At 37.8% G+C, this 12,952-nt stretch overlaps 1 protein-coding gene and 1 pseudogene across 2 annotated transcripts in view; both read right to left on the bottom strand.

Annotated features, from left to right (window-relative positions):
- The window catches only part of LOC128017083 (P2Y purinoceptor 3-like), a 7,236-nt pseudogene extending 5,558 nt beyond the window's left edge, over positions 1–1,678 (bottom strand).
- Positions 1,679–6,607: 4,929 nt separating this feature from the next.
- Positions 6,608–12,952, bottom strand: part of LOC128017081 (polyunsaturated fatty acid 5-lipoxygenase) — a 129,143-nt gene continuing 122,798 nt past the window's right edge. For both annotated transcript variants that reach the window (XM_052602249.1, XM_052602250.1), the window contains exons 7-15: positions 12,772–12,944; positions 12,540–12,683; positions 12,024–12,227; positions 11,769–11,855; positions 11,354–11,523; positions 11,114–11,235; positions 8,363–8,463; positions 7,735–7,905; positions 6,608–7,533 (exon numbers count right to left, since the gene is read on the bottom strand). In XM_052602249.1, coding sequence (XP_052458209.1) covers positions 7,354–7,533; positions 7,735–7,905; positions 8,363–8,463; positions 11,114–11,235; positions 11,354–11,523; positions 11,769–11,855; positions 12,024–12,227; positions 12,540–12,683; positions 12,772–12,944 — 1,352 coding nt within the window. In that variant the 3' untranslated portion in view covers positions 6,608–7,353. The remainder of the gene's footprint in view (positions 7,534–7,734; positions 7,906–8,362; positions 8,464–11,113; positions 11,236–11,353; positions 11,524–11,768; positions 11,856–12,023; positions 12,228–12,539; positions 12,684–12,771; positions 12,945–12,952) is intronic.

Here is a 12,952-nt window from a genome sequence, read left to right on the forward strand (position 1 = left end):
GTGTCTTGAAATGACCACATACATAAAATGAAATGCACACTGAGGACACTACACCATGAATGTGCTCTGTTCCAACCGGTTTGTGCTCCAATCTCAGTTTATGTCTGAGTACACTCAGTGCAGCTCTGACATCATTCTTGAACCCTTATGATTTGGTTTTCTATGTCAATGCAGAGCTTGAACCACATACTTTCTCTAACCTCTGATTACTGCCACGCTTACTGGATGGCTTTGCCACCTGAAAAGGTAGCAAAGGATGTAACAAAAGCAATTATTAATCTTACCAGGTATTAAACAGACATGAACAAAAATGTATGTCGATCCATCTGAGCACTACACCTGAAGTTGTTCACATTATTCACATTACAGTATGTTGCCACCCACTTCCAAAAAAGTGAAAATGGCAATAAAGCAATTTGTTTTACCTCTTTCTTTGACTCCATTTCCTCTTCTTCTTCTTCACTTTCACTGTTGTTGATGAAGCAGAGCTGTAGATTCATCTGGCTCTGAAGCCTAGAATAATGAAGCACAATTGCTATTTTATTCAAAATCTGAAGAAGTGGAAAGAAAAGTAATTGAGATTTATTAAATCTGTGTGACCTTGATGTCAGAGTGTTGCATTCGTCCTCCATGTCCTCACAGGTTTCTCTGTCACTGCTCAGCCCTCTGATTGCTGGCCAGTTTACTGTCAGCCTGTCCAAGTCCTGTAGAAAAAAAGAAATGCTTTTTTGTAGAAATCCATGGCAGCTGTTATTGTAGATAAATAGTCAAGGAGTACTAGCAAAAGAACTGTAGCTCTTGCTAAGTGTCATCTGCTTTTTTTTTTTTTTTTACATTTGAAGGCACATTACTATCTTTACTTTCATTCAGACCTTTTCCCTCTGTCTTCGCTCTTCTTGTTGCTTCTCAAGTTCAGCTATATGAAGACTCAGATCCTTCCAGTGCATGATGGGTAAGTAGAAACGTTACAACATTCAGAACATGAGGAGCAATCTACTGTAGAACCTCAGAAAAAGCAATGTCCCGAAACATTAACTCTTAACAAATACTGACTGGTTTGGAAATTAGTTTTAAATCATAAACATGAAATATTTCCGTATTGTACGTAATGTATAGGCTACATTCTACTTACTTAAAAGTATGTAGATGTAGCCGTGTGCTAGCACGTTTGGACACAATGTATCTTAAAAACTGCTGTTTTGCTTAGTTTTTAGAGGTAGGCTATAGCTACTTACTTCTTTTGGTGGAATGTGTTTTGCAAATTATGCCCTGCTGTCAAAAATCATACAATTCCATAGTTTTCTTGGACTTTAAAACTTGTTTTCCTCCGTTCTGTCCCGTTACGCGCCCTCCTCCTCTTCCTCTTTATTCTTTTCACTCTTTTTCATCCCTGGAGATGAATTTTCTACCTCTTTTCCACTCCTTACAGTACGTTCTTTAAAGGGATAAACGTAGGCTATTGATTTTTATCTATTCAATCAATCCAACATTTTGTTCCCTAAACATTTCTCAACGCAGACAGCCAAAAACTAAAGGAATTCGGCGAGGTTTTGTTTTAGGGAGAGAACGTGATGTCGTCAACAACAACAACAACAACAACAACAACAACAAACACTTTAGGTGTTCCAGGGGCCCGTTCTTCGTATGTCGCTTATTACATCCGAGATCAAATGACACATCCAAGATCATATCATCGTGCTAATCATGATCCGGCTAATTGGGTTCTTCGAACACACCTGTTGTGAATGATTAGTATCGCTGGATTGAGTTATGTGAGATAATTGCGCGTTTATGTGTTGTTTTAAAAGGGGATATCGATACTCGAAATCATGATCAACAGTGCAGCGATTGGCTGGTGGCAAGACGCCAATGTAATGACATCATATAATTTAAAACGACACCCGACAAAAAACTTGACAAATTTCTGGACTTTTATAAGGAAACAGCCAAGCAAACAAAACTACATAAATGTTATAATAGATACACGAAACAGATAATAGATACATTTTTTTATTTTATTAGAATTTTTTTCATGATTCCCAATTATTTGGATTTGCAATTTATAATAGTTGTGCAGTCTTTACATTTTTATTTCAATGTAGAAATTATCTATTAATTTCATTTTATATTTGGACAGATTTGTTAAGTGACATTAATGAAAGTTTCTTAAGGGTCAATATCATGTTATCTGCATCTCCTGCGCTCCATCAAGCCACTCTTATAATAGCAGTAATCACTCAAAATAATGCACAACTCTATTATCTCTATAGCATGTGTGTAAGACTCTAATACAATTATGAAGTAATAATTTTATGACAAATAAATATTTCAGTGAGTTAAACTGGCTGTGTCTATAGTAGGCTGTGTCTATAGTAGCATTTTTTATATTATTTTTAAATAATTTTTAATATAATTTAATAAAATAATCTTTTAAATTATTATTTTAAATTATTGTCCCTGGATCAGTACGATACTCTTGTAATAAAGTAGCGGTGGTAGCAGGCATATTTTGAGTATCAGTTCTGGTTGAAAAGAAGCGATCTAATCCTGTTTACATGAAATAAGCCTGCTCCCGAGCAGGTTTAAGCTGACGGACCTGTTGCTATGACAGCAGCTCCGGGATGAGCTTCGAAGAACCAAACGATCCAAGATCACGCCAAATCGTCAACATTCAAATCCAGCTAACGGAGTTAGCGACGTACGAAGAACAGGGGCACGTTCTTCGTAAGTCGGTAACTCAGTTTTTAAATTTAACAAGAAAATTATTTACTGGGTAATATCTATGTAAAATTTTAAAAGATACTTCCTTGATTTGTTAAGTTTTTCGTCAGGTGTCGTTTTAAATTATATGACGTCGTTACATTGCCGTCTTGCCACCAGCCAATCGCTGCACTGCTGATCATGGTTTCGAGTATCGATACATATCCCCTTTTAAGAGAACACATGAACGTGCAATTATCTCAGATAACTCAATCCAGCGATACTAATCATACACAACAGGTATGTTCGAAGAACCCAATTAGCCGGATCAGGATTAGCACGATGATATCATCTTGGATGTGTCATTTGATCTCGGATGTAATAAGCAACGTACGAAGAACAGGCCCCAGGCCCCTGGTTGAAAAGACGCAATCTAATCCTGTTTACATGAAATAAGCCTGCTCCCGAGCAGGTTTAAGCTTACGGACCTGTTGCTATGACAGCAGCTCCGGGGGCCTGTATCATGATGGTAGCTGAACAAATTCAGAGTTACAGGATTAGTTTTGAGTTGACAAAACCAAACCTCTCCAATCCGGCTTTGTTGGTACCAGGGTTCAAATTTTTTTGATCACCAGCCAATGTGGCTGGTAACTTTCTAAAGTTACCAGCCAATCAGAATTTCCACTAGCCATTTTTTTTCCCGGTAAAAATAACAAATTATGAGTGCCACTGAATGCATTTGATCATTTTATTAACATTGTTGGCATGAAAAACTTCCGTTTATAAACCGTACTCACGAATTCATAAACTGTTACCTTGGTTTAACAAATCGTGCCCACGAATTTCCAATCCGTGCGCTCAGTTTTTGTAAACCGTACCCTCGGTTTTTGAATCCGTACCCACAAATTCATAATCCGTGCGCACACTTTCGCAATCCGTTCCCACGGATCTGTAAACCGTACTCACGGATTCATGCAGCAAGCTCCTGTTAACATACAGTTTTATTGACTATTATTATGTGGAATTTGCTTTATTTTTAAATAAACTTTGACAGTTTTGTAAATGCTTGTGTACAATTCTTTCTTAATATGCATGAAGACTTATTTTTCTGATTTTATTATAAGCTCCATCCACCCCACCTGCCGGAGTTAGATGCACGTTTCACTGTTAATGTTATTAATAAATTTGTGAATGCTGATCGTGGACTCATTGGATACTATGAAAAATAATGTTTAATAAACAGAAATGAATCTGCCGGTGGGGGCGGAGCTACAAATGCGTGTCAGTTTACAAATACAAATCCGAGGGAACGGATTGTGAAAGTGTGCGCACGGATTATGAATTCGTGGGTACAGATTCAAAAACCGAGCGCACGGATTGTGAATTCGTGGGCACGGTTTGTTAATCCGTGGGTACAATTTGTTAAACCGAGGGAACAGTTTATGAATTTGTGAGTACGGTTTATAAACTGAGGGGACGGATTGCAAAACCGTCGTCACGGATTGATTTTTTTTTCTCCTACAGGTGACGTGCGGGGCTCTCCGTAATATCCTCATCCCCTGCCTCGTTCCTCTTTTTGCCCCCAGAAATCTGTCCCAACCACCGCCACATTTAGTTTAATCTTAATTTTTTTTCTTTAATAGCTAACTCCCTCCTCTTTCAGTCTATGCTCCCTGCTCTGGCTCCATTCGTTCTTCTTCCTTGTGTCTTCTGATGGACGCTCTATTCGTTTCCATGTTTTTTCGCGCTGGTTTCACTGCAAACTGCGTGCAGACAATGAGCATATGAAACGTCATCACGTAGCATTACAGCACAGTGTTCATGGGAAATGTAGGAAGTGCTGCCAGGGGGATAAATGACCGAGAACAGAGCCTCATGTCATGCATCACCAGCCGAACTGGCTAGTAAGTTTTAATTAACACCCGCCAAAATGAATTTTAACCCGCATTTGGCGGGTTGGCGGGTGTTAATTTAGAACCCTGGTTGGTACCATGATGCTGTTCATCAACTTTCTTTGTCAATTCGGGCTTTGATCCTGAGTTTGTGGAGCGCGTGCGCATGATTGTGTGACATCACTGGCGAACAGTCAATCATGAGCCTTGCAATACAAAGCATGTTTGATTTACTTCGCGCGAGAGACCCAGCGAGATTCAAAACTGAAGATTAAAGGTTTTGCTAAAGGTTTAGAGATTGAAGAGTATGACAAATTTAAATGTCATATAAAAAATGAAGGAGGACTAATAAAATAAATGATCTCGCTCCAGCAGTGTTCCTGTAGCTCAACTGGTAGAGCACTGCGCTAGCAAGCATGCAAGCTCAAGGTTGGGGGTTTGATTCCCCGGGAACACATGATATGTAAAAATTGATAGCCTGAATGCACAGTAAGTCGCTTTGGATAAAAGCGTCTGCTAAATGCATACATTTAATTTATTTTTAATTATCAGTGTAGTCACAAATGGAACTTGTTAACTTAGTTTATACATTTGAAAATATATAGTGATAGAGACTTGAACATCTAAGTTCAGATTTGTAATTTTTAAAATAGTTCAATCTTTTGATATTACAGCTTATTTATATTACATGATCTGTATACATTAATATTTATTTAAAATAATTTATAATAACTGTTAAACTAAAATTGCTTGTGTGTAAGAGATAAATAATAATATGAATTCTATTAATCATAAAATGACATAGTTATTATCACTAAAGCCAGACTTCTATTTTTATTTTATTTTTTAAGCATAAGTGACCTTTAATTTGGAGCAAGATAAACTGGAGTGACTTTGTGTCAGACATGTGTAACTTTTCTCACATCTGATTGGTTCACCTTCAGTTTGAGATCTTGAATCCAGAACATAACCTGCCCCGGAGCAGGTTAGCCGTGCAGCGTAAGATACCATGGCAACGAACACCGATTAAAGCCAAGCTACTTTCATAGTACCTAAAACACAGGGTTGGCGGAGACTAAGCTGAAACATAGCTGGCTAGCCACCTAATCCAGCTTCATGGTACAGGCCCCGGGATGAGCTTCGAAGAACCAAATGATCCAAGATCACGCCAAATCGTCAACATTCAAATCCAGCTAACTGAGTTAGCGACGTACGAAGAACAGGCCCCAGTTTCAGTCATTTGTTATTGTTACGAAAGATGTGGGGACACTGAATATGAAAACTAGCAGAAATACAGCCCTACACCGTAATCAACCTCTTCTGTCTTATTTCTCTCAGGCAATGCTGGGGATTTTTTTCACCACACATTCAGCCGTGCTCATATGGGATGTACCTTTCACAGAGAAAGACTTCAATTCAGTTCCTTTTGCCATTTACTCATGTAGTTAAACTGGAAAATATGTTTGTCTAGCATAGTAAATGTCACGTGTATTCACAAGACTTCATGATAGAAGCTCTGACTGTTTCCACCCCCCCTCAGTCTGTCCAGAAGTGTAGTCCGGTCCTGTTAAAGGTGTTTAGGCTGTTTTCAAACAGTATACTCTTCTCTCATTTCAGCGGGGAAGCACTGCAAAACATCTACAGCAGTACTCTATGTTTGCATAGGATTCTTGTCATTTTATCAGGTTCGCCTGAACAAGCGTAAGGAATATCTGGTGCATTAGTACCACCTAGTGATTGAAGTATAACTCTACCTCTAAATTACCTGGTTGTGTTTGTAATAATGCATGAATGAATGTAGATAATTAAGAATGTATTTAACTGGGATTTTCTTTATTGTCCTTCTATCTTGAAGCCTATCATAAAATATAAGATGTCCATTATTATTATTATTATTATTATTATTATTATTATTATTATTATTATTATTATTATTATTATTATTATGTGGTACTTCAGTACTTTACCTTCCATAGTGCTATTTTTATCTGTGGTCCTACCAAGCACTGCTGATAAATGTTTTAATTGTGATTTTATTTATACTTAACATCTATAGAATATACAGACTACAGAAGTACATGGAATTTCACATGGTCACATTTGTTCTGTTTTCACAATAAATGACTGAAAATAAAACTGCCTGTGCAATTTGTCAACATAGGAATTGATCAGTATAGACCTTGTCTCTCAGCTAACATGGTTCCAAAATTAGAGACCATCTTTTAGATGTACAATTGGAGATTTTCAAAACTTTAACTACTGAAGCTTTTAAATAGTATTTTTTTAAAAAAAACTATATGAAAAAATTAAACAGACTTTAAATGTAGTATATATGAAGTCCATTTAATGAAGCTTACCACACTAATTAAAGAATATAGTGGTTAGTAAAAATCCACAGAAACCAGTTCAGCACCATCCAAACAGTGCCTTATGAAATAAAGTTTAAAAATATATATTATTTTAAAAATATATATTTTTAACAATTTTAAAAGTAAAAATAAATACTGTTAACAAACTTGAATGTAAAAAATCTTAATGCCCTGATTCTTTAAAAAAAAAAAAAAGTTTCAGACTAAATGAATTATGTAATTATGTCACAGTATTTCTGCTGTCACGGATGCCATTCAGGAGAAAGTTATCAGCCTCAGCTATAGCTCAGAAAAGTACTTTGGGTGTTATTTGTATGTGTGCTAATTTTAAGATTTAGCTACTCACAAAAATTTCCACAGACACATACTCTAATTTAGAATGAGAGTTTTCACTAAATGGTGATGCTGTTTTCTATGCGGCTTGGACTCAGATAAAGGTACGGCAGTTCTTGTCCCTCATTCTGAGCTATTATATGCTCCTCCAGTTCTTTCAGCTCCTTTCTGAACTGATCAATCACTTTCAAAGCAGCAGGCTCTGTAAAGTACTGTTCCACATACTGGCCCAATGGAATCTGAAGAAGAGAGAGGAAACGTGTTGAAGTCATCAGTCTGATACTTTAATAAAGGTGTATTAATTTGAATGCTTAATGGAAATAAACATATTTTGGATGGATGTAGTCTGATGTTAGAAATAAGGATGTACATCATATGCAATGTACTTCATATGATCATAAATAATGTAGAAGTTGTGACAGGATGTGCTATTGACTCACCGCATCTGGCTGTGCTCTGCCCAAATGCCACGTGATGGCCATTTGCATACAGGACTGGCTGATATCAGGGAGTGTGTCCATGATCATGTCCATGGTGACAGCATCCTTATCTGTTGGTGGAGGGCACCGCATGGTGCAGGGTGTGTTGGGTACCCATGCACACCAATCAAACTACAGTACAGAGACCAAGATCAACGGTGAACACAATAAAGCTATGTAATGACTTCATGTAAATGACTGTATTTCTGGTAACCTGCATTCAATATAATATGTTTGGAATTATAAACGTTTGATTTACAGGCCTGGAAAATTAATGGAAATGTATTTCTGGTAACCTGCATTCAATACAGTAGAATAGTATATAAAAAGTATGGTTTTAAAGTATGTTTTTATATTTGATAAGATGTGTAAATGGGTGTCAAACTCAGTTCCTGGAGGGTTGGAGACCTGCAGAGTTTAAATTCAACCCTAATTAAACACACCTGATCCAACTAATTAAGCCCTTCAGGCTCATCTGAAAACTACATGCTAATTCTATGTGTTTTTGAGTGGGGTTGGAACAAAACTCTACAGGGCTCCAGTCCTAAAGGAATTTCGTTTGACACCCCTGTGTTCGGTAGATGGTTACCTGTCCATTATTGGTGGCAGCATGTTGTGATGTGCTGGTAAAGATCACCATGCTTAACAGTGTGATGAGTTCTTCTTTTGTCTTCAGCTCACTAGCTAGGCCTGACATGTAAGAAACATCAATAGTTACTCCCAGCTTACTCCTAATATCAAGTCCCATTTATTTAGCTCATGTTATTTCATTGTGGTGATGAGACACAGACTGAGGACAAGCTTATTCCCCTATGACCGCATGTGGCACTGTATTATCCTTCATGTTCTTTATTACTTCTTTTCCTGTTTTATCTTGACTTAATGGTGTATCTGGCTCATAGAATGTGCATTTATCCCCTTGATGTTTTTTTGACATTTTAAAATGCAATATTGGTGACTTGTACTGGCTATGATTGAATTGGATGATTTATATTACCATCCAAAAGTTTGGGGTTGGCAAGATTTATTAAAAAGGAGTCTCCTATTCCACCAAATTAGTCTCTTATGCTGTACTTAATTGATAAAAAAATACAGTAATACTGTGAAATATTATTGCAATTTCCAAGAAAAAAAAAATCAGATTCTTTGATTAAAAGGGTCATATGATGCGATTTAAAGTTTTTCTTTTTTCTCTTTGGAGTGTTGCAAGTTGTTTGTAAATAGAGAAGATCTCTAAAGTTGCAAAGAATAAAGTGTCAAATCCAAAGAGATATTCTTTATAAAATATAAGATTTGTCCACGCTTTCCTGAAACACCTCATTTAAACACACCCCCAAAATGTCAATGTGACTGTATGGGAATAATTGCATAATGCCATCACCGCCCAATTGTTCACAATAATAAAGTAAGTAATTACAGACAGGTGTGTTGGAGCTAGCCTGACTACGTCAGACTTCCTACTTCCGCTCAATTTCATTTCGCGACGGGCCAATCAACGAACAGAGGGCGGGCTGAGAGCCGTGACGTAGATGCTAAGCGCAGAGTTTTACATTGTAGGTTAAAGAAATCGAAAACCGAAACGACCGCGGAAATGGGAAACGAGACACGGGATGCAATTCGCTCTGTTATGGAGAACATTCAACTCTTCTTCAAACTGAAGCCAGAACAAGAAGAGTGTTTGATAAACATTTTAAATGGAGGTGATGTTGTGGCCCTACTCCCGACTGTGTTTGGGAAAAGTTTAATTTATCAATTGTTACCATTAGTTAGTGAGAAACTGGGGAGGCCAAAGGCCGGCAAGGCTATAGTTGTAATTGTGTCCCCCTTGGTTGCACTCATGGAGGATCAGGTCAAGGAGGCAGAAAAACTTGGTCTGTGTGCTGCACAGCTTGGCGTGCACAATGATCAAGATATAATGGCGGGGTATCACAGCCTTATTTTTGGTAGCCCCGAATCCTGGATTCTGAATCCCAAATGGCGAGCTATGCTAGCATCAACGCTTTATCAAGACACGAGGCACACGTCGCATACAAATGGTGAGTCAAAAATAAGTTAAGAGGCCGTGATTGTACCGTGTATGCGTAAATTAATTTAGCATAATCTGCAAAAGTCGTTTACAGCCATGTTCACTCCGGTATTTCGCTCGCATCATCATGTGTTTACAACAGGTTTACAGTAGAAGTTCAATCATAGATTTGAGTTCGATGCATGATGTCTGTGCTTCGATGCGGCTGTAAAGGCGCATAACATGCGTTATAACTAAAGGTATCTGATTGGCTTATGGGTAACCAATGATTTTAAACTTCAGACAAGCGCCCCCTAGCGAGAGAGAAAACACTTCTCTATTATGCCATTCCAGACTCTGTCTACGAAGCAAAGTGAAGTAGCAGAGTCTGGTATTACCGGGCTATGTTGGAGCAGGGTTGGAACTGAATTCTGCAGGGGTGCGTTTCCCTAACCATAGTTGGCCAATTTCCATTGCCAAATAACTAAGTTGCTAACAGGTTAGCAACTATGGTTTTGGGAAACGCACCCCAGGACGGTAGCTCTCCGGGAGCCGTTTGGAGATACCTGTTGTAGAGATATGTAGAGTGTTTCGTTGTTAAAGCAAAACTACTTTGTTTGACCTTCCAAAAGAGTTGTTCAACTAGATATAATTGGTTAAGTTGTATTTACAACACTGTTCTACAACAGTTCAACCCAAATATTTGTGTGTGTGCAATGCATTTAATGGAGGACTGTTTCCTGAACCTACAATGTTCTGACTCACAACCTGTAAGTATGTTTTCATATTTAAATAATTTTCCACTGATGGATTCAAACGTGTGCTTTGAGCAGTGTAGAGAAGCGCTTGTTTGTCATTTGATCTCAAATGCTAACATGGTTTTATGTTTACAAGGCGCAACACAACACGTAAAAACACAATATAAGTCAATATAATCAGTAATTATGTCACCACTGGATGCAAAAATGCCTCGTTTGTAATGGGTTTTAATGGTTTTGTCTGGTCATGCCGGGAGACGGCATCACAGTATGGTGAGGGGCGTAACATTTCCGCAACATGCTTGAGGTTTTCGGCCAATCACAACACATGGATAGCTGTAAAGCATTTATTTGAAACAGAAATAAATGTATAACATTTTGTTAAATTTAATGCACCCTCCCAAATGAATGCAGCATTAATTTATTTTAAAAACATGGTACTGACCACAAACGTCCGAACTGTATTGTATATTGTCAAACCTAAATAAACACATTGCACAGGATTCTACATTCTTCATCCACTGCAGGACATCTGTCCACTGCAGTCCAGTGATGCAGTCATGTATTCATATCTTACCAAAATGTGGCAGATCCACAAAGCCCTCCACAGCCACATCATTAATCCACGCCTGAATTTCTGAATCCTGTTCAACTTCAAGATCACTCTTGTAGTAGAGGGAAACTATTCCTGAAACAAAACTAAGAGCATGTGTTAAAGTAAATAGGTCTGAGGTCTGATAGTAAAAGAGTTTTATAATTATATATACTGCTTCATTCACATTCAAATGTCTGAAAGAATTATGCCTATTATATTTACTTTTGAATGACATCCCACAGCATCATAGAATGGTCCCTGTAGAAATAGTCTTTTATTTTAGTAACTCCTCTGTCCATGAAGTCAAATTTGGGCTGGAAGGAGCGATAGGTTAACACTTTATACCCCCTCTGTGCCAGAATCAAGAGTCCATCTCCACCTGTTGATACCACCTGAAAAACACAATTTTTCACATTTATGACCAACTGAGTGAATTAAAAATACACTACAGTTATGTTGTAGGTGGTTGGCTAGCTTCAAAGGGTGATAAGAACCCAGTTCACAAAAAATCTAGTGCCAAATGTCCAAAATGATAAAAAAAAATAATAATAATTAAAAAAAAAGTGTGTAGTGTTGGCAGGCTTTGCTCTGAATGGTTCATATTCTTTCATAAGCTACAGTGTGTACAGATGCTCACACTTTTGAAGATGCCCTCCGAGGAGATCAGCTGTGATCTGCTACGACAGTTAATCTCAAGTGTATACCTCAGGTGTGGAGCCAAGAGCTGCAATGAGAAAGAAAAAGTGAAGAGGAGCCTTAACATACAATATAGCTGGATAATTTAATGAAAGACTAGATTTTGATGTATCTGTGATTATCTAACTCTTAACATGCTTTGAAACAAGCAAATGTATCTTTCCTAAAAAGCACTTCCTTGTAGACTTCCTCTAACCTTATATATGGGGTGAACAGCAGGCAGCTGTCGGAGTGTGGCCACACAGAACACTTCTGCCACCAAGTGTGTGCGTAGCAGATGTGATAACACCTGAAAGATCTGGAACTCAGAGTGACGAACCCACATCTTTGCTAATAACCAGGCCAGAGGTGGATCGCTAGGTAGAAATATGGGTGTTTCCTTATCAGGTTTCTGTTCGAGCTGAAAGGAAGGGAGAAGAACAATAAGACATTTCTGAGTTTGTACATCAGTTTGACAGTTCATTTCTAGAAGGGTTCCTGTAATGTTACTATGATTATTACATTAATATTATATTAATCTGCACATGTTTTGATGCTTTTTGTCTTACAATCAAATGCATTTCTATGAAAAAAAGAAAATCTTCTTTTTGGTAAAAACATAAATATAAATATATTTTCGGCTAATGGAGGCTGCAGTAAGATTTGGAAAACCTGCTATAGATTCATCTTAGATTGTTATGTTTCCAGGTATCTGTGAGTCAGCAGGTTTTACCTGTATGGCGATGGGAATGAGACCTTTCTCAGGATGTTCATACAGTAAGCAAAGCGGGGCAGCTATGTGCTGTGCCTTGTCTCTGATTACATTGGCAGGAATCCCATCCATTATTGCTTGATCAACCAGAAATATATTTCCTTTCTTTAGTAGGAGAGACAAAGAAACATGATCAAGAGCCACTGTTCCAATAATCCAGTGTATTTAAGAAAATAAAACCCTTAAATCTCACCTTGAGTTCTTCCTTCAAAGTGGTTGTAGGTATAAGAGAAGACTGCACCATGTCTCCCGTGACACGGAAGTTTGAAGGCAGCTCCTTGCACCTAGAAATCATTCTTGGGTTTGAGCCGTTGAGGAACTGGTAACCAAAAAAACTGTCTTCTTTCCAGTGATTCATTGTGTATTCTGAACAG

Source organism: Carassius gibelio, chromosome A7, assembly GCF_023724105.1.
Source record: "Carassius gibelio isolate Cgi1373 ecotype wild population from Czech Republic chromosome A7, carGib1.2-hapl.c, whole genome shotgun sequence".
Classification (NCBI taxonomy): domain Eukaryota; kingdom Metazoa; phylum Chordata; class Actinopteri; order Cypriniformes; family Cyprinidae; genus Carassius; species Carassius gibelio.